The sequence below is a fragment of the Gossypium arboreum genome, chromosome 11 (genome assembly GCF_025698485.1).
Source record: "Gossypium arboreum isolate Shixiya-1 chromosome 11, ASM2569848v2, whole genome shotgun sequence".
Classification (NCBI taxonomy): domain Eukaryota; kingdom Viridiplantae; phylum Streptophyta; class Magnoliopsida; order Malvales; family Malvaceae; genus Gossypium; species Gossypium arboreum.
This window is the reverse complement of record NC_069080.1, coordinates 128,062,224-128,089,020: the sequence shown is the minus strand read 5'-3', so window position 1 is coordinate 128,089,020 and position 26,797 is coordinate 128,062,224. Positions and strand designations below refer to the sequence as shown.

The 26,797-nt window shown below is 30.1% G+C and overlaps 1 protein-coding gene across 1 annotated transcript; it reads left to right on the top strand.

The window, feature by feature from the left end:
- Positions 1 to 11,293: 11,293 nt before the first annotated feature.
- Positions 11,294 to 13,510, top strand: LOC108473043 (protein CUP-SHAPED COTYLEDON 2-like). The gene is made up of 3 exons (XM_017774607.2): positions 11,294 to 11,761; positions 11,848 to 12,131; positions 12,702 to 13,510. Exons 1-3 carry the CDS (start codon positions 11,581 to 11,583, stop codon positions 13,308 to 13,310), a joined length of 1,074 nt encoding a protein of 357 aa, XP_017630096.1. The 5' UTR covers positions 11,294 to 11,580; the 3' UTR covers positions 13,311 to 13,510.
- Positions 13,511 to 26,797: the final 13,287 nt, after the last annotated feature.

Sequence of the window (26,797 nt, the reverse complement as noted above, 5' to 3'; positions counted from 1 at the left end):
ATCACAAACTTAACATTTGACATTTCAAACCCCTTTTTTTAATGTTTGAGAATATGCGAGCCATGAATTTGATAAACTTTGACCCTTTAACAGCTTAGTGACTTAATTTTTTTTTTTTTGCTCATTAATGCCATTACAACTTGTAAAAGCATATATGATTAACACAACCAAGACCAACGTTTCCTGCCTACTGAGACCACTCATTAACAAAACAAACCCGACAGTCCTAAGACCAAAGTTTTTCAAACATCACAGCAATAATGACCACTAAAAATACTACAAGACGTACCCAAAACCACAAACCATACACATGAAATCAAACATTACAAGCAACTCACCACCAAGCCTTAAACATACAAGTTCTACTCATCCATGCAATTGCTAGTGAATCTGCCATTTCATTTCCATTCGCCTCAGCAACTGAAAAAGATAACCCTCCCACTCTGCTCCACCTCCTTTCCAAATCAGCAAATATAACTTGATGCGACCAAAACAAAAATTTACCCATAGTTTAGTGATTAATGGTAGTTTTTCTTAATTTTTTTTAAGTTTATTTTTCAAAGTTTGATTAAGTGACAAGATAGAGTTTCAATTTTTTTTATTTATCTTTTTCTTCTTAGTTTCAACGACAACATTAGGACATGTATATTAGGCCAACATTAGAAATTAATGTTAGATTAATTTTAGACTATAGTTTACTTTAAAATTAATAGGATATCATTTAAGTGATTATTCTATAAGTTTTACAATAAAATAGCAAGATAAATAAAAATTTTTAAAAAAGCAAATTTAGAAGTCGAAATTGAAATAAGAGATAAGTTTTGGTGGGAAATTTAAATAGAAGTCGAATTGAAATAGGAGATAAGTTTTGATGGGAATTGAAAAAACAAATGCAATAAATGTTAAAAGATTAAATTTGTGATTGTGTCTAATTTTTTAATAGAGTTAACAGAAAAAGTTAACAGAGAAATTAAAAATGAGCAAAATAAAAAATAGAGGGACCGATTTTGAGCAAATAAGAGTAGAGAGACTATCCTAGCGATATCCATAATATTGTTATTTCGGATGCAATTTAATTTGAGATTGTGACCTCTAGGTCCTTTTTGTCAAAAAAAAAAGAGAGTAGAGAGACTAAATTTGCGCAAATTGATATGTATAGGGACTATCCTCAAAATTTAACCTATTTTTTTATATAATTGTATTAAGGGTAAACTACATGGTATTGGGGAGTAGGGGTAGATAGATGACGATGAAAGTTGGTAGTTCTTATGTTGCAAAAAAAAAAATATTTTGGAGTAATTATAAAAAGATCTTTAACTTTAGTCAAAAGTTAAAAAAAAAAAAGAAAAATCAATCATCTGTTACTGTATTAATAAAATTTTTAATGACAATGATAAATTCGATTAATTATATTAATCAAAATAATTAAATCAACAAAAAAATTAAAACTATGTAATTTACTCTTGTATTAAACTTCAAAATAATATATAAATAGAATTTAGAAAAAGAAAACATTATCCATTCGTGCATGTAAAAACTTGCACAAGTACAATAATCAATTCCAGGTTGTAAAATAACCCCACCTAAGATCACGCCACGTCACCAATCCCACCATGGAAGTTGACGTGTCATGATCAGAGCCAGAAATGTAAGAGGTCCCATTATTGTCACTGCAGCTATACAAAATTAAATAAGATCACGCTATATAGCCTATAGGCCCTGTGCGCAGTGCTCAGATAAGGGGCGCATATTAGTCAAGAGAGAAGCATTGAGCCAAAATAAAGGAGAGGGTCCTGACACGCACTACAAAGCACCGTAGGTGGAGGGCGGCGCGGCTTACTTCACCTTGTCGTCAGGTGTGGTCCTCTTAAGTAATCTCTCGGTTAAAGGACTTTTTGTTTTTTTCTTTGTTTTCTTTCTTAATTTTATGAAAAACTAATAATTTTTTTAAGAAAATAGAGAATTTAATTTTTATTTTCTTCTTTTTAATTTTATTTTCTTAATTTTATGAAAAACTAATGATCTTTTCTTTTTTTTTTGGCTTTTCTGGGTAATTGAATTTAGTTCTATCAATTTACATTATTAATTCAAATATTAATGAATAAAATTACTTATGTTAACTTTGTAAAGTGGTTTTAGCAGAGAGAGAATTCTACATGTGTATGTGTTTTTTTTATATTTCATCTATAAAATATTTAATTTATTGATAATACAAGTTAAATTGTGTAATCTGATGAATTTTAAAATTTATTATTTATATGAAAATAAAGTTTCATTCAACACAAAGTAATTAACCCATATTAAGTTATCTTCTTTAATATTTGATAGGGTGTTATATCATAAGTATTATTGAGAAAAACAATTACAAATGTTAAATATAAATCGTAAAATGAATATGAATAATCTAAAAATTAATAAATAAATGCATAATATAAATATTTTGAACTATAAAGTATTTAATCAATATATTGGATATTAAAAGAAAAAATGTTAAAATATAATGAGATTCAAATAAGAAATCTTAAACTTCTCATCGTATGAATTTTGGTATTAAACTAAGGTCTGATTACTATAACTAAATAAGTGATGGAAAAACAAAGGGCAATGTTTTTCATGGGTATAATTTAGTCGAGCATAAATATAAGTTGGAGTTTGAAATTTGAAGCTCAATACTCAGTTCAAGCTTGATCAAACATCAATTTTCAAGATTAAACTCGGTTCGAGATATAATCGAGCTAACTAAATTTGATTAATCTTGTTTATTAATTTTTGTACCTAAGCTTAAATTTGAGCTTGATTAAGCTCGTACATATTCAAGCTCAAATTTGGCTCCAATGACAAATCTTGGCGTTAAGATTTTTTTGGGCGAGGAAGTAACTGAAATTTTCAAAAAGTTTTGGAGGATTTAAGCTTTCAAAAATTTTAAGAGCTTAATGAGAATTGACAAAAATTTTGGAAGGACCTAATTAATTTTTTTTAAAAGATTTTGAAAGACTTACTGTAACATCCCAAACTCTGCCCAGATGTTATGGCCAAATCTGGCGATGTCACATGATAGGGTGTTTGAAAACTAGGTTTCTACAATAAATCCATTTATGTTTAATTTCTTTTCTTATCTCTTATTAAATTCCAAAATCCTTACTCGTTAAATCGATTGTTTTAACATAATTCAATATTGCCGAAGCTTTTAAAAGCCGTTTTGAGTAAATCATGTGTGTTAAGAGAAAACTTTGTCCCTTTTGAAAACGTAGTTTTCCTACATCTAGCAGTTATAAATACATAAAAATAATTAAAAACCAAATTTAAGTAAAAGTCCCAAAAAGTCTCCAAATTACATCCAAATAATCACTGTAAATAAAACCATAAATCACAACTTATAAAATCGTAGAGTCCTAAAAACTGTGGTCACCATTGAGTCCTCCGCAGCCCGATCCGTCTAGGTTTGGGGATTACCCGTGCACATTAAACAGAGAGGGGTGAGTTTACGTAAACTCAATGTGTAATCTCACAGAAAACAAACAATAGTAACACAGTGTACAATCAAAAATAGTCTGGGGCCTAATGTAACACCCATTACCCGTATCCAAGGTCGGAACAGGGTACGAGGCATTACCAGACTTAACCATACACATAGACGAAAACCGGGCCATAAAAATATAATAAAAAATAAAATTTTTATCGTCGGATTTGTGGTCCCGAAATCACTGTTCCGACTCAGCCTAAAATCAGGGTGTTACTCCTAAGCCCATTTCAGTATTAGCATCAATATGCACAAGGGCCTTAGCCCATCACAGTATCAGTAATAGATATACAATATTCAGTATCCAAGTCCTACCCAACCAGCCTCTACACACCATCTCCTTCCAACCCTAAACTCCATGTGGAGATTAAATCAACCCACCCATCTCTACACTCCAGGTAGTACCAAATACGGCACAAAATAGTAGTTTGCAACTGGGCTGCCTTTATATTAGGCTTAAGAGCCTTTCAGTACACTTCCTCCAAATATAATCAACCCAACCCCATGCAATGCAAAATACAATACATGACATGCTATCTCATGAAATCAGTACATATAACCAGTAAATATATACATGTACACTATTATCATACTCAATACATATCCATCAATCAATCAGACCCTACAATAGGTCCACATTTGACTTGGGCGACCCGTGCAACCTTAGTAATCAATTCAATGAAAATGGGCTCACACGCTCGTGTGGTCTGCCCGTGTGGCCCACACAGCCCAAATTTACCTTGGCCGTGAATATTACAAGGCCTGGGCCAAAATCCCACAGGCCCATGTAGTTTACTCGTGTGGACTCACACACCTGTGTGGCCCACATTGTCCAAATCAGTCCAGCCCGTGTGTCGCACACGGCCGTGTCTTGCGTGCACGGCGAGGCCTCATCGATCATGCACCCGTGTTAGGGCACACAGCCTACCATACAGGCGACAACACGTCCGTGTGACATCGACAATAAGGTTTTTTGACTTTTCGTTGAATCCCATTTTCTTCGTTTTAGGTACAATCTAGTATTAATTCGCTGCAAAAAATACCCCGAGCCTTCCAAGACTTATATTTAGCCAATACAAATGCTCGATTAATCACTTAACAACGAATTAAGCCAAACTCAAAACATGATATCCAACCTTTGAGCAAAAACCCTTACCTTCAATCGAATAACAGAACACTCACGAGACCAAACCTCCAACTAATAACCACAATCCCCGATTATTCCCCTAATCGACCATAACAACACCCATTAATAGAAATTTAATAAAATAAAATAAAACACTTACTCTCAGACTTACTGATCAGATGGAAACAAGAGTTGCATGCAACGGGATGACTAAAAAAAAGAAAGACGAGAGAGTGGGTGTTGGAGAAGAAAAATTTCGGCACAGAAAGGAAGAAGGAAAAATAACACAAAGAGGGGGAGGATGACAGAGAAGTTGGCGTCAGAAAGGGAAATGAGCAAAACTAATTACGAATGAACCATACCACCCCCTATCAGATAACCCGTCCCTTGATTTTCTCCCCATTATCTCCTTAATCTCAACCACTACAGTAGTTCAATCCCATGCAATCTCTTACTGACGCCAGAAGCCAAAAATTAATCATCTATGCCCATGCAAGGGTTTAAACACAAGACTCCAAACACACCAACACTCCACTTAACCACTAGCCCAGCAAGATCATTCTAATATAAGTTTACCAACAATTAAATAAAAGCCTATTGACCAAAGATAAGGCTTTATTCATAAAAATACCAAAATTAAGCCAATGATAGGGTTTGAACCTAAGACCTCTCACACACTCTCAAAATACTTAACCACTGAAGCAGATATAAATTTTGTATCAAAAATTTACAAAAGCCGAAAAAACAAATTTTTGGGGCGTTACACTTACCGATAAATTTCAATTTGGGTTAAGTAAAAATTTTAAAAGATATTAATGGTCTAATTAAGATTTCTTAAAATGGGGATATCTGTCTCTACTTGGCTTGATAATTACACTTAGATCTAATAATTTATTAAATTAATAATATATATATTTTTGAAAAATCTTATCATCGATTCTAGTTGTATCTATATATATATATATATATAAAATGCTTAGAACTACAAATAATTCTCCCAACCCTTAAATATGGGGATAACATACTTCAATACACTCAAACCCATGTCTTCGTGTATTAGCAACAATATCAATGATAATGCCAATCAAACTAATATTCAATCGCAAATTAACAATATAATTTAATAATATAAAAATATTTAAAATATATATTAAAATGAAAAGTTGGATAAATTTTACAATTCATTCAAACAGAATATTATTAAATTCAAATTGACTTAAGCGATAACTTGAATTTAATTCAATAAATATTAAATTAAGTTTAAATTTATATATTTTTAAAATTAAAGGGTCAACTATGGATATAATTAGTATACAAGATTTTGATAGAAATATTATTTTTAAGAAAAACAATTATATAAATATAAAGTACAAACTACAAAAGTGGAGGCGAAGGAAAAAAAAATAAGAGAAAATGAAGGGAAATAACTAATGGTAGCTAAAATGGGAAAGTACTGTTGGAGGAGGGCATTGACAAGTTGCGAAAGAAAAAACATGGAATTGGGGTAAATGAAAGACTTAAGCATGCAGATTGAACGCAACGATTTGATGTAAAGCCTGTTGATAAAAAACCTTAAAATGCGAGCATGATGCGTCAATATCTCATACCATCAAATACATCTTTTCTCATTGGCAATGCTTTGATGGATGGATGGGATTGGTTGAAATGATGCATGCATGCTAATCTTAATCTTAATTCAATCATTTCATCACTTCTAATTCCATTCCATTCCTCTAAATCTTAATCATTTCATGACTTCAAATTGTTTAGGGATTAATAAATTTTATTTAATTAATATTGATATTATTATTAAGGCAAGAAAATATAGATTTAAACATGTTAAAGTGTGTTTATTTTATTATTTAAGAATTAGAGATTATTAACAATAATATATATTGTATAAAAAGTAAAATCTTTAAGTAAATTATATTCAATAATTACTTCACTATTAGCATATTTTTATTTTAGTCGTTTTATTTAAGTAGTCTAAGTTCAAGAAATTTTATTTTAGTGCTTAACTTGGCATTTGATAATTTAATTATTACTCCGTTAAATCATTAATTTGATAGTAATATTTTTAGATTCTATCAATTTAAATTTAATTCTAAAAAATTAACAAATTCAATTATCAAATTTGACAAAATACGAATTACTTAAACGATTTGCGAACATCATACCCTAAAATCATTTTACTTGTACAGTTGACGAAGTTATTTTCAAGTACTATCTGCTTTCGGCGCCATTTGATATATTCAAATTTATCGAGTCGTTATTAAATGGATTTTAAATTTTAAATCAAATAAATGCAAAAATTAAATTATTGAAATTATAAAAAATAAATTGAAAAAGTATTAATTTTTTAAAATTAGTGGCATAATTAAACCATCGTAATGAGCATCGTCCATAGAAAAGGATTGTGATTTAAATTAATCAATTCCTTATAGTACGATTTTGAGAATTTAGACTTCAAAAATAGTGTAAATTAAATGATAACATGCATGCGGTATTAATTTTTAAATCCAAAATTTAGATGATTCATTAGTAGTAAATTTGAAATTCCAATAAACATATATACATTTAATAAATTTATTTATTTATTTATAATTTTAAAATAAAATTTATATAATAAATGAAATTCAAATATAAAATTTCAAATTCATTATTAAAGCTTTTATCATACACTTATTTAGCACAACTTCAAACCATATTATCCGTATCTCTTACACAATATTATATATAAAAAAGTAAACTACATTTATTCTATTATTTTCATATTAATTAAAAATTATATTGATGTCATAATTTCATATTCTATTTAAAATTAACCAAATAAAAATATAATCCATTTAAATTTTTTTTATCATTTTAAAACTTAATTGCATTTTATAAAATTAAACCAATATACTAATTATGTATGTCAATATGACCAGCAATTCTAGACACCGATTAACATTTTATTAAATACACGGAATTCTGAGAATTATATACATTTTCTTAAAGAATAGGATGAAAATTTATTTAATCATGATTGTTTAAATCATTTTTTCTATTCTTTATTGCTGTCCATACTCCAATACTTCAGTCTGGAAAATTCAGAAAAAAGAAGAGATTCTTTAAAAACAATCTTGACCAGCTGAGAAAATCAACTAATCTAGCACTTAGCATTCAATCCAACAAAATATAGGTAGGGGTCATGGCAATGTAGAAGCTACTGCAATTCCTACCACAATAAAAGCAATTTTACATTTTGTATATACAATAACAAAATCTGTCCAATCCAATTATTTATTTAAAACTTTCATATGTATGTTTCAAGAGAATTTGAATAATAACATTATTTTAGAGTAAAAAAGAAAAATTATTCTAGATAATTTAACATGATATGATATGTTTTAGTAGGTTAAGTTTTGTATATAATATTTTATTGTTTTAACACTAAATATAATAGTCTATTTTTTTCCAAGTAATAATTATAATTATAAATATAAATATAATCACAATACAAGTATAAATAGTACACATCTAAATAATTAATAATCATTATAGAACAAAACTAGACTATTAACTAGAATATCTATTTAGTGTTAGAAGAGTAAAATATCATATATAAAACTTAATCTATTAGGATATGTCATATCAAATTATTAAAATAAAAATTGAGTACTGAGGCTTATATAAATCCATCAATATGCCAAAATATTTAAGCCTTGTGGTTTTTATTTTCAAAGCATTCTCTCTTTTTGAAGATAGGATATTAAAAATATTATTTTATATATAATTTGAGAATTATAATTTTAATACGTAATTTTTAGCATTAATTTAATTTTCTAAATAACTTATCATCAATTAAAATTTAGTTATTTAAGTATCTACAAATATTTAGTTCATATCTTATTTAATAATTGAAACCTAATCAACTTTAATCATACTAGATTATTTCTAATTTGAGCTAATATTTTATTATATGTAATGTACATATGTAATAAATTAAAATAAATCTGGAAAAACCCCACACGTTTGATTTGAAAAGGTCCAAAACCCTCAATTTGTTAGCAAGCAACAAGGGCACATGCCTAGAATAAAAATGCAAAATATAATATCACTTTAGCTTTAGCCAACTTGTTTTTTTGCTTAGGTACTCACTGTGGAAATCTTTACTGTGAAAATAGTGAAACCCTCAATTTCTTCACAAGTATTATTATTATTATTATTATTATTATTATTATTATTATTATTAGAGATAGTTTGTCCTGTCCATGGCCTTTTTCAGTTCTGATTACGGTCTTACCAAAACAAGCATAAATGAAATGAAAAACAAAAAGAAAGAATAATCACTGAATTTGAACATACTAAAGCTTTCATTAAAGATCAAAGAAAAAAAAATTGTTAACTAGAATTGCTTAGGATTGAACTATTCGTCCATGATAAATTCCAAATATTCGGATCAAATTTTAAAAAGTTTTTTAATGATTCGGGATTGATTTTAGTTAATTAAAATTAAACTTTTCATAGCTTTTTTAAATTATAATTTGGTCCGAATTTGAGTTGACTCGTATTTGATTGAATATAAGATATTTTAACAAGTGATGTCTCCTAATTTACATAATTATAATTATACATAGTATAAATGCTTTTATTATTACTACAAGATTGGGAGAATGGAGCTATGATTCGGGGTGTGAATTTGACAGGGCGGTTGTGGGGTGCTCCCTGTATCTATCCTCGATACCGCCTCACGACCTGCAAGATTAAAATCATTCTCATCCCCATCAACCATGTCGATCCCTAGACTCACCTAATCTCCACTATATTTGTCCCACGATTCACTTCATACAATATATTTATAAATATTAATTAAATAAGAGTTTCAAATTTGTAAGTTGCAGCATGAAGTAATGGTGAATAATTTTAGGATTTTCATGTAAAATAGAAAAAAGTGAGAAATGGAAGAGGTGAGGTGTTAAAATTAGTTAAGAAACAATGGGTCGAATTTTTGTTTTCATCTCCGCCCCACCACTTATGGCGGGTTTAATTTTTGTTCCCATCTTCATTTCATTACCCGTGAAACATGTACTTATGATTAAATAAACAACATAAAAAGTAATATAAAAATACAAAATTATAATGTATATTACAAAAAGGTAGCGTGTGATTAGTATGGTGTGGATGAAATTTGATATAATTTATTATTGTACTGTGCTGACATGAAGAGATATGAAACAGCTTTATTGATACATTGTTTTACAATTTACATGGTGAAAAATCTCTCCCCCTTTCCCTTCCTTTTCTCTCCATTTTCCTTTCCTTTCCATTCTCTCTTATAAAAAAAAAAGAAAAATAGGCAAAGGGACTTTCTTTTCTCTCTCATTAAAAACTACTTTCTGTTCCCTCCTTTTTATTTTCTTCACTGACAAGAGAGAATACCTGCACACTTCCTCACACACGCACGCATACTCAAATGCAGAACCCACATCTGTGCTACTCCCCCATTCCCTGCAACCCAATTACATCTGTTTTCTTTTATTACACTTTTCTTTTTATTTCATAATCATTTCTTAATAATTTGTTTTATATGAGGATATTATATTATTTAATATTTGAGTTTGATTTTGATATTAAATATAATATTTATATTAAATAATATTATGTGACTCAATAACTATTTGACACTGTGCTCTAACAAAACACCACATATATATATATATTTAATTGGGATAAAAAAGTTTGAGTACTAAATTGAACAATGAACTTAAATATTTTATACTTAGGATAAAAGAAGCTCAAGTATCACGCTGAAAAATGTTAATATATTATTATGTACTTGAGTGTTTTTGCAATGTTCATTTTGGTGTTTGAGTTTTTTTTTTTAATTTTAATTTGATACATAAGCTTGGCTTTAATATTCATTTTGGTATATGAGTTTTTTAAATTTATATTTGATTTTTTTGTCCAGTTTAATATTTAAATTTGACTTCAATGTCATTTAAAGGCTTTTTTTGTCTCAAATAAGTACCTATGTTTTTTTAGAGTACATATGTCAAATATTTATTGGACCATATTATCAGGGGTGTAGCTAGGGTGGTTGGTAGGGCCCTCAGCCCCCTCTAAAATAAAATTTTTTTCATTTAGAGTATTTAAAATTTTAAATTAATAAAGATAAAATTATACTTTAATCCTAAAAATGATAAAAATTAATTAAACTCTTTAAAATTATAAACTTATAGACTATTATTAAGGTAAAATTGTATTTTTACTATTATAAAATTTACAATTTAGCCCCTAAAAATTTCTACCTTCACTGTGCATATGATGTCATTTATTTTGGATACCAAACTGAACATTGAAGCCAAAATTAAATGTCAAATTAAAATAAAAATTTCAAATACCAAATTAAATACTGAAAGTTAAAACCAAATGATATATTATCCTAATTGAAAAATTGTAAGTATCAAATTAAACATTAATGACAAACTAATAAAAAGAAAAGAAAACTTAGATATATACAATATTAAATATTAAAGCTAAACCCAATTACAAATACTATATTAACTTTTTATTTATATAAATTTAAAAATATTTATATGTATTAAATTAAAAATATATATTTATATACATGAACCCCATTTTCACTTTTCCATCTTATCATAATCAGTTCCCATTTCTCTCTCTTTGGAAAAAGAAGAGAAAGATTTCGGAAGAGGACAGTGCAGAGCAAAAACACAGATTATTTTTTCAATATATATTCGTTATTTTGCCTTTTTTCCTTGTCACCGGATTCATCATACCATCCTTGACACCCTTTCCTCTCCATTCCTCATCAAATGAAAACCCTTTTCTCTCTTCACTTCATGATGTTGAACTTTGGTTTTTGAAGTTTAGGGTTTTTTGTCTGGTTTTCAAGCCAAGGGTTTTGTTTGATTTTTGGTTTTTGGGTATGGATAGTTACTATCATTTTAACAACGGTGATACTCATTTACCACCTGGCTTTCGTTTCCATCCAACTGATGAAGAGCTCATTACTTACTATCTCTTAAAGAAAGTTCTTGATAGTAGTTTTGCTGGTAGAGCTATAGCTGAAGTTGATCTTAACAAGTCTGAACCTTGGGAACTTCCTGGTAAGTGATCATTTGAACATATTTTACGACCTACCCTTTTCTTTTTGTAATTTGCGTGTGCTTGATTTGGTTATACAATGATTCAGGGAAGGCAAAGATGGGAGAGAAAGAGTGGTATTTCTTCAGTTTGAGAGATAGGAAGTATCCAACTGGATTAAGAACTAACCGAGCTACTGAAGCTGGTTATTGGAAAGCTACTGGTAAAGATAGAGAGATTTACAGTTCAAAGACTTGTGCACTTATTGGCATGAAGAAAACCCTTGTTTTTTATAGAGGAAGAGCCCCTAAAGGTGAAAAAAGCAATTGGGTCATGCATGAATATCGTCTTGAAGGCAAATTTGCTTACCATTATCTCTCCAGAAGCTCAAAGGTATGAGGTCTAAACATGATCATTTTGAAGATTTTGAAGATTTTCATGAAAATTAACACTGAACAATGTTTTCTTGTTCCCAAAGCTGAAGTATCTTTTGATTCTGGTCTGTAGTGTAAGTGCATAGTGGTTATGATCTGGCTTAAAAAATATACAAAAGTATTATTGTTTCCGTACGGTGTTTTCTTCATTTAAGGAGATGGAAAAGGTGTGTTGGGGAAATCTTAATATCATTTGGATTGCCTTGCAGACAATACAAAAGCTTCTGTCTCTTTTTGGGATTTAAATACCCACAACTTCTTCATTATTATCCCCATAAAGCAATTATACTATCTTCTGGGAAATTATTAATTCCATGTCTCTTGCACTTATTCCAATGGTTATGCAATTCCCATTTCTAATTTAGTGCTGAAATTCCTTGTGGGATTGATAATTGTTTTTGGGTTTCATTAATATTCATTTGATGTTGCACTTTCAAGATCAATAATTGTATTTGGGTTTCATTAATATTCATTTGATGTTGAAAAGTAATCATATTTTACAAACTACTAAACGTTTCTATTATTCCAGGATGAATGGGTGATATCCAGGGTGTTTCAGAAGAGTGGCTCCGCCAATGGTGCCACCAGCAGCACAGGCGGAGGAGCCAAGAAGACCCGGATGAACGCCTCCTTTGCTGTCTATCAAGAGCCAAGCTCTCCTTCATCGATTTCCCTTCCACCTCTCTTAGATCCCACCGCAACTGCCTTTGCCACCACTGATCACGACAGCTTCTCTTACGACAATTATGTTCAATCCGAGCACGTGTCCTGTTTCTCCACCGTTGCTGCTGCTACAGCCGCCTCTTCCACTGCCACCACCACAACCGCCCCATCGGCGTTCCACCCTGGTTTCGACCAAGCTTTTCCACCTCCACCCCAAATGATCAACACCACTTTTGATCCCATCGCAAAGTACTCAAGAAATGTGGGTGCTTCCGTTTTTCCAACCCTGAGGTCACTTGAGGAGAATTTGCAGCTCCCTCTCTTTTTCTCCCAGCCAACAATTGCGGCACCAACGCTTCACGGTGGCTCATCTGTCAACTGGGGAGCTTTTTCCGATGAAATTAACGATGGTTCTGGTGGTGGTAACAAGATATCAATTGGTCCAACTGAGCTTGATTGCATGTGGACTTACTAAACTACTAAACTTAAAGAGGAATTTCCACCATTAATGGTGCTTGGAATTTTCTCTTATCATTATCTCTAATTATGTTGTCACTAGGAGTAGGCATGGAAAAGGACTACTGAGATTTTCATTATCACATGTTTGTAATTAATTAATGCTTATTGCTATTAGTTTAATCTTAGTTTTTTTTTTCCTTTGATGCTTAGATGAAAGTGACTTATCCAAAGCTGATAAAGGTGTTTTAAAATGTGGTGTGTGATGTGATCACAACAGTCAATTCCCCCCATTTTTATTTTTCTCTGGCCAAATCTAGTTTTCTTTTCCTGGAAAAATATTTTCATGTCTAGATTTTGGGTACCTAAGATCTAAGAAAGTGACTATTTGTTTCATAACAAAAACCTAATTCCTTATGTAGCTATCCAATTTTTAAAAATAATCATTTTTTTGTTTTTTTAAATTTTTTCTCAAATCACTTCAAAATATATAGATTAATAATTTTTAATTTAAAAAATATAATATTTTTATATTCATTTTACGAATTAATAAAATTAATTTTTTAAATTTATAGTCGTTGTTTTTAATAATATATTTTCAAAGTTCAAATCTAAAATTTATCACTAAAATATAATGATTGAATTAGGTATGGGTGTCTGGAACATTGGAGTCTTCCAACACCAAGACTCAGGTTCTTCGATCACATGGGGGCTGAGTCTCTCATGTTAGGCTGTGTTTTTTAGAACCCCAGTATCCAAATGGTTGGATGGGAGTAGATTTTTATAATACCATTTTTGTATCCACAAAAATCAAACTCCAACTAAATTTCTTATCATTCTACTTCATAGGTATTGGTAGTCTCATGTTAGAGTTTATATGATAATTTCTTTAAATACACTTGTTTTTAATATTTGAAAGAGTTTCAGTAAAAATATTAGAAAAACAATATAACTGAAATTTAACAAAGAATTATGCTCATCTTTCTGTCATATTTTATGTTTCATTAATCTTATATATTTTGTGAGGTGTTTGAAAATATCATATCCAAACATGCAATGCCACATCCTCTATCTATTTGTGGAAGGGACATAATTGCTAGTCTTCTGTAAACAATGTAGCCTTTTATGTCAACATAATATTGGTGAAGGGACCAATTTGCTAGGGAATTGGTTACTTTGCCGCTACATAAATAATGGTTGCCCCAACATTATTTCCTTTGCACCATCATTTCTTTTATTGACTTCTTAATTACATTAGTACCACATGACATTTACAGTGTAGATAATAAATATTTGCATTTACCCTTTTTTTGGGGGTTGTTTTTAAGATGATACATTATAATATGGTTTTTTTTTTTGAAATAATTGGTAAATTTGTCTTACCAATAGCTAATACCTTGTTAACCCTATAGTTTATGTTGTGGGTTGGAGTTATAACGTGTGTGAAGCAGTACTTTCAGTGTGTGAGTCAAATTCACAAGCTACATTCTATTTATTCTTATAGTTGATAAATAACTAAGTTATCAACATCGATTGAGTCTAAACATAATTGATGCAATTACTATTATAACAACTTAGAAGATATGTGTATGAATATATTTTCTCTTCGATTTAAAGGTTAAAAAGGTTATAAATATAAATAGACATTATATAAAAATCGATAATTGTCCAATATAATTAAATAAATTGATAATTAATTTTAAAAATTATAAAATATTAATTTTGTTTAAATCAATTAATTTGAATATAAAATTTAATAATAAATAACCGACAATCGACCATCATAACTAAATAAACCAACCATACAACTAATTTAACTTTCAAAATCCACTAAACTAAAACTGAAATAATAATTTTAACTGACTTATGTCTGGAGTTAAAATATTCAAAGTTTGTTGTTTAGCACAATTGATATTTTGGGGTTTTTTTTTGTTAATATTGAAGAAATTGACCTTTCAAAGAAAATGATAAATATATGTAGTACAGAATTAATATATTTGGTAAATGTCGGTCAAAAAGCAGCAGTCTATATGTAAACTTTAATAATAATAGCATTTGCTATACTGTTGGTATAGAAGAAATAGTAATAAATATATGTGTATATGTAGTATATTAAAAATTTGAGATTCTCTAAGACCAAGATTTTTATTACAGCTTTTCTGACAATATATTCAATACTGTCTTACAAAACTTGGAGATGGAGATAAAATCAAATTCCAAATATTAAATTCACATTTTCTAACTTAAAAAATGATATTTATTTACAAAACTCGATTTAATTCAAAATTTTTTTAATTTTAAATTAATCGAATTGAGTTATTTGAGTCGATTCGAGTTTTGAGTTTGAGTTGAATTGAATTTCACCGTTGAAATAATTTCAATAATTCAAATAACAAATTAATGTAAATACCTTTTAATCCCTATCAACTTTGAAATAAGCAAATTGATCTCTTTCTCAACAAAATTACAATAAAAATTCAAAATAATTTTTAAAATTTTAAGTATTTATAAAATTTCAAAATTTATATTTTTAAAAATTAATAAAAATTTTTAAAAATTTAAAATTTTAAAATATTCTAGAATGATAATTTGGGGACTTAATTAATGATTCAAATTTATCATACTCAAGTTTTTTTATTTTGCTTTGATTTTTTAAAATATATATGGTTTCAAATTTATATGTTCTAACATGGAATTAGTTATACTATAACATTATTTTTATTTGACATATTTAACATTTTTAATTTAACTTGAACAATTTCACTCGACTTGATTTGAAAAAATTCAAATTGAGTTAGGATTATAAAATAGGACCCATGAACTCGATTACTCGAAATTTTTTCACTCGATTTGACTTGATTCAATCAAATGCTCATTCCTAATTATATCAAGTTAAGTTTTGGAATTTTTTTTTCATTTCAAATATGACACAGTTTGCCAATTGAGTCTTAACTCGATTGGTATGTGTATTATTGTCAATGCAAAAGGATGCGAGTTCGAGTATGTTAAAACACATTATCATCCTATTTATGGGTTGAGGAGGGATTATGAGTAATTTTAGGCATTGTGTCTAAAAGAGCATATATGATCGAATTTTGGTTTTGAAATTTAAATTAATTTTTTGAAAGGTATTTAAATTATAATTATAAGATATATTTAGAATATAAAGATAAAAAGAACAATAAATTTGAAAAATCTAAATGTGTATAGAAGGTTTGAAAATTAGTGTATATACTTTGATTTAGTTCAAAATATTTCTGTCTTGGTAGTTCATAATTAAGTATACTTAATAGTTTTTTATAGAAAAGACGATAAAACTGTGGTGAAAAAACAACTTTTCTTTTTAAATAGTACTTGGTTAAATTTTGCATAGTTGGACTAAAGTAGCCATTATTTTTACAACAAAATAGTTAAATGCTTTTTTCATTAAGGACAGTGTATCCCACATCTACTTTTGCTAGGCACTAGACAAAGCCTTTTTTTTCCATCAGCAAATTGCAAGTCAATTGGCATCTTGGACTGAGTTTAAATAATAATAATTATAGACAGTTGTGAGATATAGATAGTGATGGCAATGTATAGCATATTTATAATTTTGTATAAAATAAAATGATTAATGAATTTGGATATTCTAATTTTTATTTGTGAGTTGAAAGAAAATATCTGTTTTATTTTTTCAATAATTCATATTTGTAGCAATGAAATATTATTGTTTGTCCCTCAAGTAATAAGATAAATTATTGATTATAATATAGCTATAGTCTATATTCTCTATAAAGGACAAGAAATGCCTTGCTTACGTATCATTAGAAAATGCATTAACATAAATACATCAATAAGAAGAAGTATTATAAAAGTGTGTAAATTATAAAAATGGGTCAAAGTGGCCACGCAATAACTCTACCAAAGGTGATTTTATTACCGGAATAGCTCTCGAAATGCTTGTTACGATTTTGACTGCCCAATAACCAATTTGGTCTCAAGATTTATCATTCAAATTTGAAATTATTATTTAGAAAAGTAAAACAGATACATGAAATTACTATTTACACTCACTCCAAATTCTCTATGGATTAATCTACAATAGTTAATTTTGTGATAAACAAATTGAATATCGGTAAATATTTGAATCTATATTATCAATAGCAGATATAAATTTCATGTTGAATGCCATAACTTTGGGTAAAAGAAAACCATTTAAAAGAAAAGGGTATGAATTAGGAATTTAAATTGTAATTACATTCAGCAATTTCATATTTGTCATTGGTACTGATGAGTGAAAAACTGAAGTGAAAATACAACACGATAAAAATTTAACTAACAACTATAATTTTTCATAAAAAGCAATTATTAATAAAGAAATAAAAATGCAAATGATATTTCAAAAAAAATTGCAAATGATCTATAAAATACATGGCCATGTATAACATGGGTCAATTGATGATATTTATTCAGTTATAAAATAATGGTCAAATTTCACTTTTGGTTGTTTTAATTATGATAACATTTAGGATTTAATATTTATATTTTAATTTGACATAATTTGATCCTCTTCTTTTATAATGACATTAGTCAATCCAAGTGATTATTATTTTCAACTATTTTGATTAAAATACTCAAACAATTAAATAAAAAATTCTAGCACAAAGTATTTATCACGACATGATATGTTAGAATGAGTTTTTTTTTTTCTAAAATATGCCTTATCATTTTAATTGGCATAGTTAAAAAGATGTCAATTATCAGCATCTATTCCCTTAATGGACCTACAGAATGCGAAGGATTAGTTACTGGGCTCTTTTGGAAAATCAGAAAAAGAAAAAAGATGTCAATTATTTGGACTAATTAATGATACTATAAAAGTAGAGGAGACATTTTATGTCAAATTAAAGTGTAGTTATTAAATCCTAAATTTAAACATAATAGTAGGGCTATAATCGAATTTGACCTAAAACAATATATACGTACCTAATACAATCCTTATTTTATTTTTTGAGAAAAATAAAACTAAATATTTTCAAGAATCTATTTATGAAATATTTTATTTTTAATTGTTATTATAGAAAAAATAAATGTAAAAAGAAATCATCTATTTTTTCCAACTATTTTATACTTATTTTTCATATTTTGCAATTATCTTACAACATTTGAGCAAAGATAAAGCTAGAAAATCACTTTAAAAGACTAAAATGAATCATAATTTTTGAGAGGTGAAAGTGCGATTTTAATATTATATTAACTTTTATAAAATTTGAAAAACTAAATCACAATTTACCATTTGGGTGCTTGAAAGAAATTGATCAAAATAACAGTTCAATTCAAATTTCGCACTTATATTTTATGGATTTATTGTTTGATTTAATAAAGGGATGATGATTTTTAAAAAAATGGTTTTGATCAATTTTTTAATTAGTAAAAAATAATTATAGTCATTATAATTATTTTAATAAATATATTAAAATTAAATAAACATCTAGTAAGTAATTAAATATAACTAAAATTATATTAAAAAGAGATACAACTTATAATAAAATTATTAAAAAAATAATGATTACAAGTAATCACTAATTATTAAAATTGTGATATTAATGCTATCCAATTAGCGGATTACTCTTTGAACTTTTCGATTTGGCAGTTGTCTGCAACTTTTATCCTCACCATTAGCTGATGAAAATTCATAAAGGAAAAAAAAAATCAGATTGTTTATATTTTTGTCAAGCTACATCACATGTAATCCAAAACACAAGTGACAAAATAATGTAAGAAAATCTGTGGGTTTTTTAAGGTTGGAATTGAGCATGTGATATGGGTAAAAATGATTGGCAATGCAGAGAAAAGAGTATCATTTTAGGTAATTTTGAAGGCAGTTTTTGATAGGGTCATCCCCTGACTTAATTTGCATCACACCTGCAAACCATGCACGCCCAGTTTCCAAATTGGTGCATAGCTTTGCTCATCATAAAATTTTATTTTAATTAGGGAAAGGAGAAGGAAATCAATGTTTTTTGTTTTGTAAGGAGCAAAGGAAGCTGGAAAATGATTGAGGGCTTGACGACGTTTTGAAAGTATAGTTTGTTTTTACTTGTAATTTCAACTATTCAATCAGCATTTTGGGTGATTTTTTTTTCAAAAAAAGTCTAACATCATCATATCAAATAACCATCTTATGAGATTGTGTATTCCTTGCATGTATATAATCTCAAATAGTAAAGATTTTGAGATAATTTTTTATGTAAATTTTATCATTTATGAAAATTAATTTTTTGAAATTTATGATTATTCCTCTTAATAATACCGTCTTCAAAATTTAAACTTGACTTAATGAAAGTAAAATTTTATTAATATACAAAAATAATCAACACAATTTTTTTGCTCAATAAATATTTTATTAATTCCAATAAGGCATAAAGGTAGCATGTTACATACATAAAAATGTCATACAACCAACAACTATACATTAGAGGTGTTTATAGGCCAGATCAAGTTAAGTCTAAGAATGATTTTAATATTTTTATACTTGTCTAAGCCCAGCCAGTTTAAAATATGAGTTTAAAATTTTATCCAGATCTACCCATATTTGTAAAAATTAACTAAAACTCATTTTAGGTCTGCCTATATATTTTTTAAAAATATTTATATTATTTTAATTTAATATTGAATAATTTTATATATTTTTATTTATTAAATTTTTTATATTGTCATCTTAACATTATTTTAATGTTTACATTGGAGTAGTATTATATATTTAGTATAAGTTTATTTTTAATGTGTTATAAATTACATAATAGATAAAAATAACATAATATAAAGTATTATAAATTTAAAATGAGCCAGATTTGAGCTTTGAATGTTCAAACTCAAACTTAAACCATATTTTAAACAGACTTAATTTTTTTGCCCAAACTTATTTTTTGGGCTTAATATTTTTAACTAAATATTCTCAATTTTTAAGTGAACTTTTGAACTTAGATGAATAGCTCAACGCATAAATAGGTGTACTACACACATGGTAGGAACACAAGACTAAACCCAATTAAAGCAAACATATCACCAATCAAAAGACTAGACACAATCTCGGATCTCTGAAAAATCTTTGGTTCCATTCCACCATGTCTCAAAAACTTCACTTCCATATCTAAAAAATAAGACAAGTTTTACTCATGAAATTGCACACTGATGTTTCAACAAAGTTGATCCTTAATGCTCCAAATAGCTCAAAAGAGCATACATAACTTATACATTGCATCGTGATGAACTCAAACATTGTCTCTTGAAACATGATCATATCCACCAAATTTCTATAATTAATTACTTCAACACCCTGAAAATATCTCAAAGCTCCAGTGTCTTCACTACTTCCCTCTCTTCCTATCAACTTTGATTTCCACCTATTCGACAATAACATCTTCTCATCTCTTGTTAGTCCTCAAACTAGACGAAGCATAGACATTCATGATTCAACAATTGAATTCTTCAAGCACCCATTTACTCCTACGAAAATAAAATTTTCTTTACAAACAAAGATGTCCTTAACAAATATGCTTTTATCCCACATTATCAGTAATCCCCCAGCAGATCCCACCGCTTCCTTCCCTATCCAATCATAGTTTTCATTTGGCCATAGTTTATTCAACCGCCTACAATCTTAAGATCTTCTCCTTGTTTATTCAATTAGTAACAAGTCCACCTTTTGACAACACACCAACTTACAAATATTGCTCACTTTAGCAGTATTACCCAACCCCCATATATTTGTCCGATCCATTACATAATGTATTACCCAACAATCAGTCACAGCCTGACATTGGGGGTTAGAAGTGATAAGATCTGTTGATTGGGTCAGTGGTTCGAATGGACTGTTAAGTTAATTTTTACACTTTAAGAATATAACGAGCTTATTGGTTCGGTGGTAAGGTGTTTGTTAACTTTCCTTTAGGTCTCATGTTCAAATCCTCCCAAAATTTTCTTACGTTTCCACTCCCTCTCACGTAAATTTCTCTACCACTCTTTGACTGTTAGTTTTGGTTTTCTTCTTCGTCATTGAAATTCTCTTTTCTGATCTTCTTTTGTTTTTCAAAATTTTTTCTTCTTTTTCTTTTCCATTATTGCACCGCAAAATTTTGGTTGTGTCATCTCATTGTTGCGCTTAAGCCTTGGTTACTATTGTCTCATTAGGGTCTCAATAGTTCTTCCGCGTTTTCGTTCATCGAGGTTTTTAAGTGGGTAAGTGTTGTCTTTTGAGTTTTTAGATCGATTTTTCTTCATTCCTTTTTGTACTGTAAGGTCGAAATCCTTAAAGGTTTGGTGTGTATTTGTAATCGATCTTTCATATTGGTAGATTTGAGGCGAATTGATCGTTCTTTGGTGCTTGGAATTGTGTTTTTAGGTGTGTTTCTTAAACACTTGTAACTAGGGGTTTTTTATGCTAATTTTTGTGATTTGCAGCAGGATTTGGTGTGGTTTTTGGACCACACGGGCGTGTGTCGCTTTAAAAATTAGGGTAATTTTCAAGTCACACGGCTTGGGATGGGACACATTTGTTGGCCTCATGGCCGTGTGACATTTGTTAGGGAATATGTCGATCGCACATGGCTTGGGGAATTTTCACACAGCTTGAGACATGACCATGTCTCCCCTTCTCCTTAGGTTTGAAATTTGTCACATGGGTTTAGTGAGTTACACAGCTTACTCATACGGCTGTGTACCTCAGTCACACAGACATTTTCCTCAGCCACACGATCGTGTAACTTAGTCGCATGGGTGTGTCTTTCAGTCACATGACCGTGTACCCCTGTCACACGGTTTAAACCTTCCCATATAGCCTGACCACACAGCCATGTAGTCTTATTTTTGCAGTTTTTCATTGTTTTTGCAAAATGATTCGTTTTGGCCCTTGAGTGGTCCATTGTATGTTTAAGCCTTTATAAGAGTGTTTACAACACTACAACTGTATATGGAAGGTTTCCGAAGGACGTATTACTGATAGAACATTTTATATAAATGTGCATAAGATTAAATTTTGATATTTGCATAGGTTGAAAATATGATTTTGCTATGAAAACTTTGATTTATGTAAATGTCTGGATATGATGATCAGAAAATTGTGCATACTGTTGATTATGCTATTTTATTATTGAACATGTGAAAGTCTGATTTGATATATATATCTGTATTGAGAGTTTTTGCAAATGCATTTTGGTTGGGATTTGATGTTGAAGAGAAGGAAGTTTGAATTAGTAGTTAAATTGCATTATTAATTTGGCGGTAAAACCGCCATAGTGTTAGTAGCTTGGTTGCCTAAAATTCAAGTGGCAAATGATTGTATAATGGTGTTAATTGGCTAGATGGGTCCACCATAATTCAATACTGGTGTGTAGAGGTTGGAAAGGGTCTAATATACCTTAATTGTGTGTGATGGATTAATGAGTTGGTGTGTAGAGGTTGGATAAGTGGGGTTTTCTTTTATGCCATATTATATTTGCATATGATTCTCACATCTGTTTGGTGATAAAGTATTGTAATTTCTGATATGTTTAGAAATTGATTATTGTATGTTCGACTGTTTGTTACTACTCTTTGCTATTGTACGACTCTACTTATTTACACCTGTTTAAGACTTACACTGAGTTTTGTAGTCCACCCCCTTAGTTTTTCCTTTCCAGGTAATATCCTTGTGGTTAGGTTTTGGACTTAGCAAAATAAAGGTCTTGGAGTACTCATTATGGTTTGGTTTAATAAAGTTTTTCCTAAACCATAATAATTCATTTGCAGTCGGATTTGTAAATAATTTTATATGAACTGCAGTATGGGTTTTTGGTTTTAAGTTACTTTAGTGTTTGTGTGCATGGACATTAGTATTGATACTGTTTGTTTTCATAAACGTTCAAGTTTTTTCGTGTTAATCTTATGGTTTTCAATTCACAGTAAAATTGACTGATTTTCCGTTGTAACACTGGTTTTGGAACTCTGTCTAACAAATTGTTAAATCTAAAATATTTGCAAATCGAATAAAGATATTTCAATATGATTTTTGTTAGAATTAAGTGACCCAAATTCTTATTTAAATAAAATACGATGGAAAATAAAATAAAAGTAAAATCCATATAGAACTAGACTTCTTTTATTTTATTTTAGAATAAGGTTTTAAACCTTATTAAACTCCATCTATTTTATATTGATTAGGATAAGGTGTTTCAATCCTACTAGAATATGGCTTTGCAAGCCTATAAATAGACATAGTCTATTCCTCTTGTATTTGAGTAAAAATTTTTCGACATAGTGAATTTTCTTCTCCTCTCGCCGTGGTTTTTTTCCGAAAGGGTTTCCACGTAAAATTTATGTGTTCTTTATTTTATTTATTTTATTCTATTTTATTTTTCACAAATTGGTGTCGAGCTTCCGGTTATTCATCTCGATCACGGTAATGGCGTCTTTGAAGTATGAAATTCATTGTTGGATCGCAACACCGATTTGCGTTGTAGGCAAATTAAGATGCAAGCGCTTCTTGCACGATGGATCTAGAGGATGCCCCGCTAGGATAGATAAGATGCCTTCGACATTAACATATGAAGAGAAGAAGCGTAAGGATCGAAAGGCATTAACACAATTACATCCGCATTTGTCCAACGAAATTTTGCGGGATGTGATGAAAGAGAAAACGCCATTGCATTATGGAAGAGGCTAGAACAAATATGTATGTCGAAAACTCTAACAAGCAAGTTGCATATGAAGCAGCGTCTTTATGCTCATCGCTTGGAGGAAGGTGCGTCAGACACGAACACTTAACAAGTGTTTAAAGAAATTCTCTCAAACTTGGAGGCCATGGAGGTTCAAGATGATAAGGAAGATCTAGGTTGATTCTACTTTGTTCGTTGCCCCGCCTTATTCAACCTTTAGAGACACGATTTTATATAGCCGCGAGTCTCTCACAGTTGATGAGGTTTATGATTCTTTAACCTCGTATGATAAGATGAAGCATCTTGTGGTTAAACCCAACTCTCGTGGAGAGGGTCTCATTGTTCGTGGGAGACAAGACCGAATGTTGATGATGATCGTGGTAGAACACAGAACGGAATCCTCGTGGTAAATCTAAGGGTAGATCGAAATCTTCAAACAGAGGTAAAACTTGCAACTTCGCAAGAAGAAAGGGCACATTAAATCTGAAAGTGCTATAAGCTACAAAATAAGATTAAAAGGGAGGTGCGAATCAAAAGGAAAACAACCGTAAAATTCGGTGAAGTCGATGTTGTAGAAGACTACAATGATGGTGAACTTCTAGTTGCTTCATCAATGATTCTAAAGTAAGCGAGGAGTGGATACTTGATTCAGTGCACCTTCCACATGAGTCCCAATCGGGATTGGTTTACAACTTATGAAACAAGATTCAAGGTGTTGTTTTGATGGGAAATAATGCTTCATGTAAAATCGCGGTGTTGGAACAATTAAAGTTAAGATGTTTGATGGAGTTGTCGAACACTTAGTGACGTGCGGCATGTTCCGAATTGAAAAGAAATTTAATTTCGTTGAGTACTCTTGATTCAAAAAGGCATGAGATACAAACTGAAAGTGGGTTTTAAAGATTTCCAAAGGGTCCCTTGTTGTGATGAAAGGGCAAAGAAAGATTGCCAAGTTATATGTTTTCTGTGGTTCTATCATATCGGTGATGCAATTGCCGCTTCCTCTTCCTTGTCGATGATGATATTACTAAACTTTGGCATATGCGCCTAGGGCATATGAGTGAGAATGGCATGGCGTAATTAAGCAAAAGAGGACTTCTTAATGGGCAAGGAATTTGCAAACCGAATTTCGTGAGCACCGTGTTTTTGGGAAGCAAAAGAGAGTTCGATTCACTAGAGGAATCCATAACACGAAGGAAACGTTGGAGTATATCCATTCGATCGTGGGGGCCGCCCGAGTGCCTTCGAGAGGTGGAGCTAATTATATGCTAACCTTTATTGATGATTTTTCCGAAAAGTTTGGGCGTTCTTCCCAAGCGTAAAAGCGATGTGTTTTCCACATTTAAGTCTTGGAAAATTATGATTGAAAAACAGACGGAAAACAAATAAAATACCTCCGCATGCATAATGGCTTAGAGTTCTGCTCGATGAGTTTAATAGATTGTGCAAGTCGGAAGGATCATGAGACACTTGACGATTCGTCATACTCCACAAAGAAACGGCGTTGCAGAACGAATGAACGAACGATCATGGAGAAGGTTCGATGTATGTTGTCAAATGCCAACTTACAAGTCATTTTGGGCGTATGACCTTTCATCGCATGTTTTTGATCAACCGATCTCCATCCGCTGCCATTGAGAAAAAGACTCCACAAGAGGTATGGTCCGTAATCCCGCTAATTATTCGATTTAAAGATTTTTGGGTGTCCGCGATGCTCATGTTGATAATGGAAAATTGGAACCGAGATCCATTAAATGCGTTTTCTTGGTTATAAAGTGGTGTAAAAGGCTATAAGTTATGGTGTCCTGAAAATAGAAAAGTTGTGATTAGCAGAGATGTTGTTTTTGATGAAACCGCTATGCTACCTAACTTATCTCTTAAAGACTCTTCCAATAAAGAAAACCAAAAGCGGTGGAGCATCGATTAATACGTAATCAACTCCTCAAGCCAAGACAAAATTGAGAATAGAGTTGCTTCTTCACCGCAATACTCTATCGCCAAAAACAGGACAAGAAGAGAAATTAAACCTCCAAAGAAGTATGCCGAGGTTGATCTAGTTGCTTATGCTTTAAATGTGGTGAAGATATAGATGCGAATCAAGAGCCATTTAATTATTCGAGGCGATTAGTGTGAAGACTCGTAAAAGTGGATGTTTGCTATGCAAGAGGAGATGGAATCACTCCACAAAAATGTAACATGGGATCTTGTAAAACTTCCTAAAGGTAAAAAGGTGTTCGTTGTAAATGGGTGTTTAAAAGAAAGAAGGGACTTGTGGAGTTGAAGAACCCGGATATAAAGCAAGGCTTGTTGCAAAGGGTGACAATCAGAGTGCCATCTTTCTTACAAAAGATCAAATGTTTCATGAGAGAACAAAACACATTGATATTCGGTATCATTTTGTTCGTGATATTATTGCTCGTGGTGATATTGTTGTGAGCAAAATTAGCACTCATGAAAATCCTGCAGATATGATGACTAAGTCACTTCCTATAACCAAGTTTGAGCATTGCTTAGACTTGGTTGGTGTTCATTGTTGAAGTTAAACCCTTAAGGGGTTTTTGGAAGAGGTGAAGAACTTGTTTATTGAAAGTTCGCGATGAAGAACTTGTTCATTGAGAATTTGTGTCAAGGTGGAGATTGTTAGAATTAAGTGACCCAAATTCTTATTTAAATAAAATACGATGGAAAATAAAATAAAAGTAAAATCCATATAGAACTAGACTTCTTTTATTTTATTTTAGAATAAGGTTTTAAACCTTATTAAACTCCATCTATTTTATATTGATTAGGATAAGGTGTTTCAATCCTACTAGAATATGGCTTTGCAAGC

Bases quoted from the DNA above. Each gene is read 5' to 3' on its own strand.
- LOC108473043 (XM_017774607.2), top strand. From the start codon at position 11,581: ATGGATAGTTACTATCATTTTAACAACGGTGATACTCATTTACCACCT. The intron at 11,762-11,847 runs GTAAGTGATCAT...ACAATGATTCAG, and splicing joins TGAACCTTGGGAACTTCCTG to GGAAGGCAAAGATGGGAGAG. The intron at 12,132-12,701 runs GTATGAGGTCTA...CTATTATTCCAG, and splicing joins ATCTCTCCAGAAGCTCAAAG to GATGAATGGGTGATATCCAG.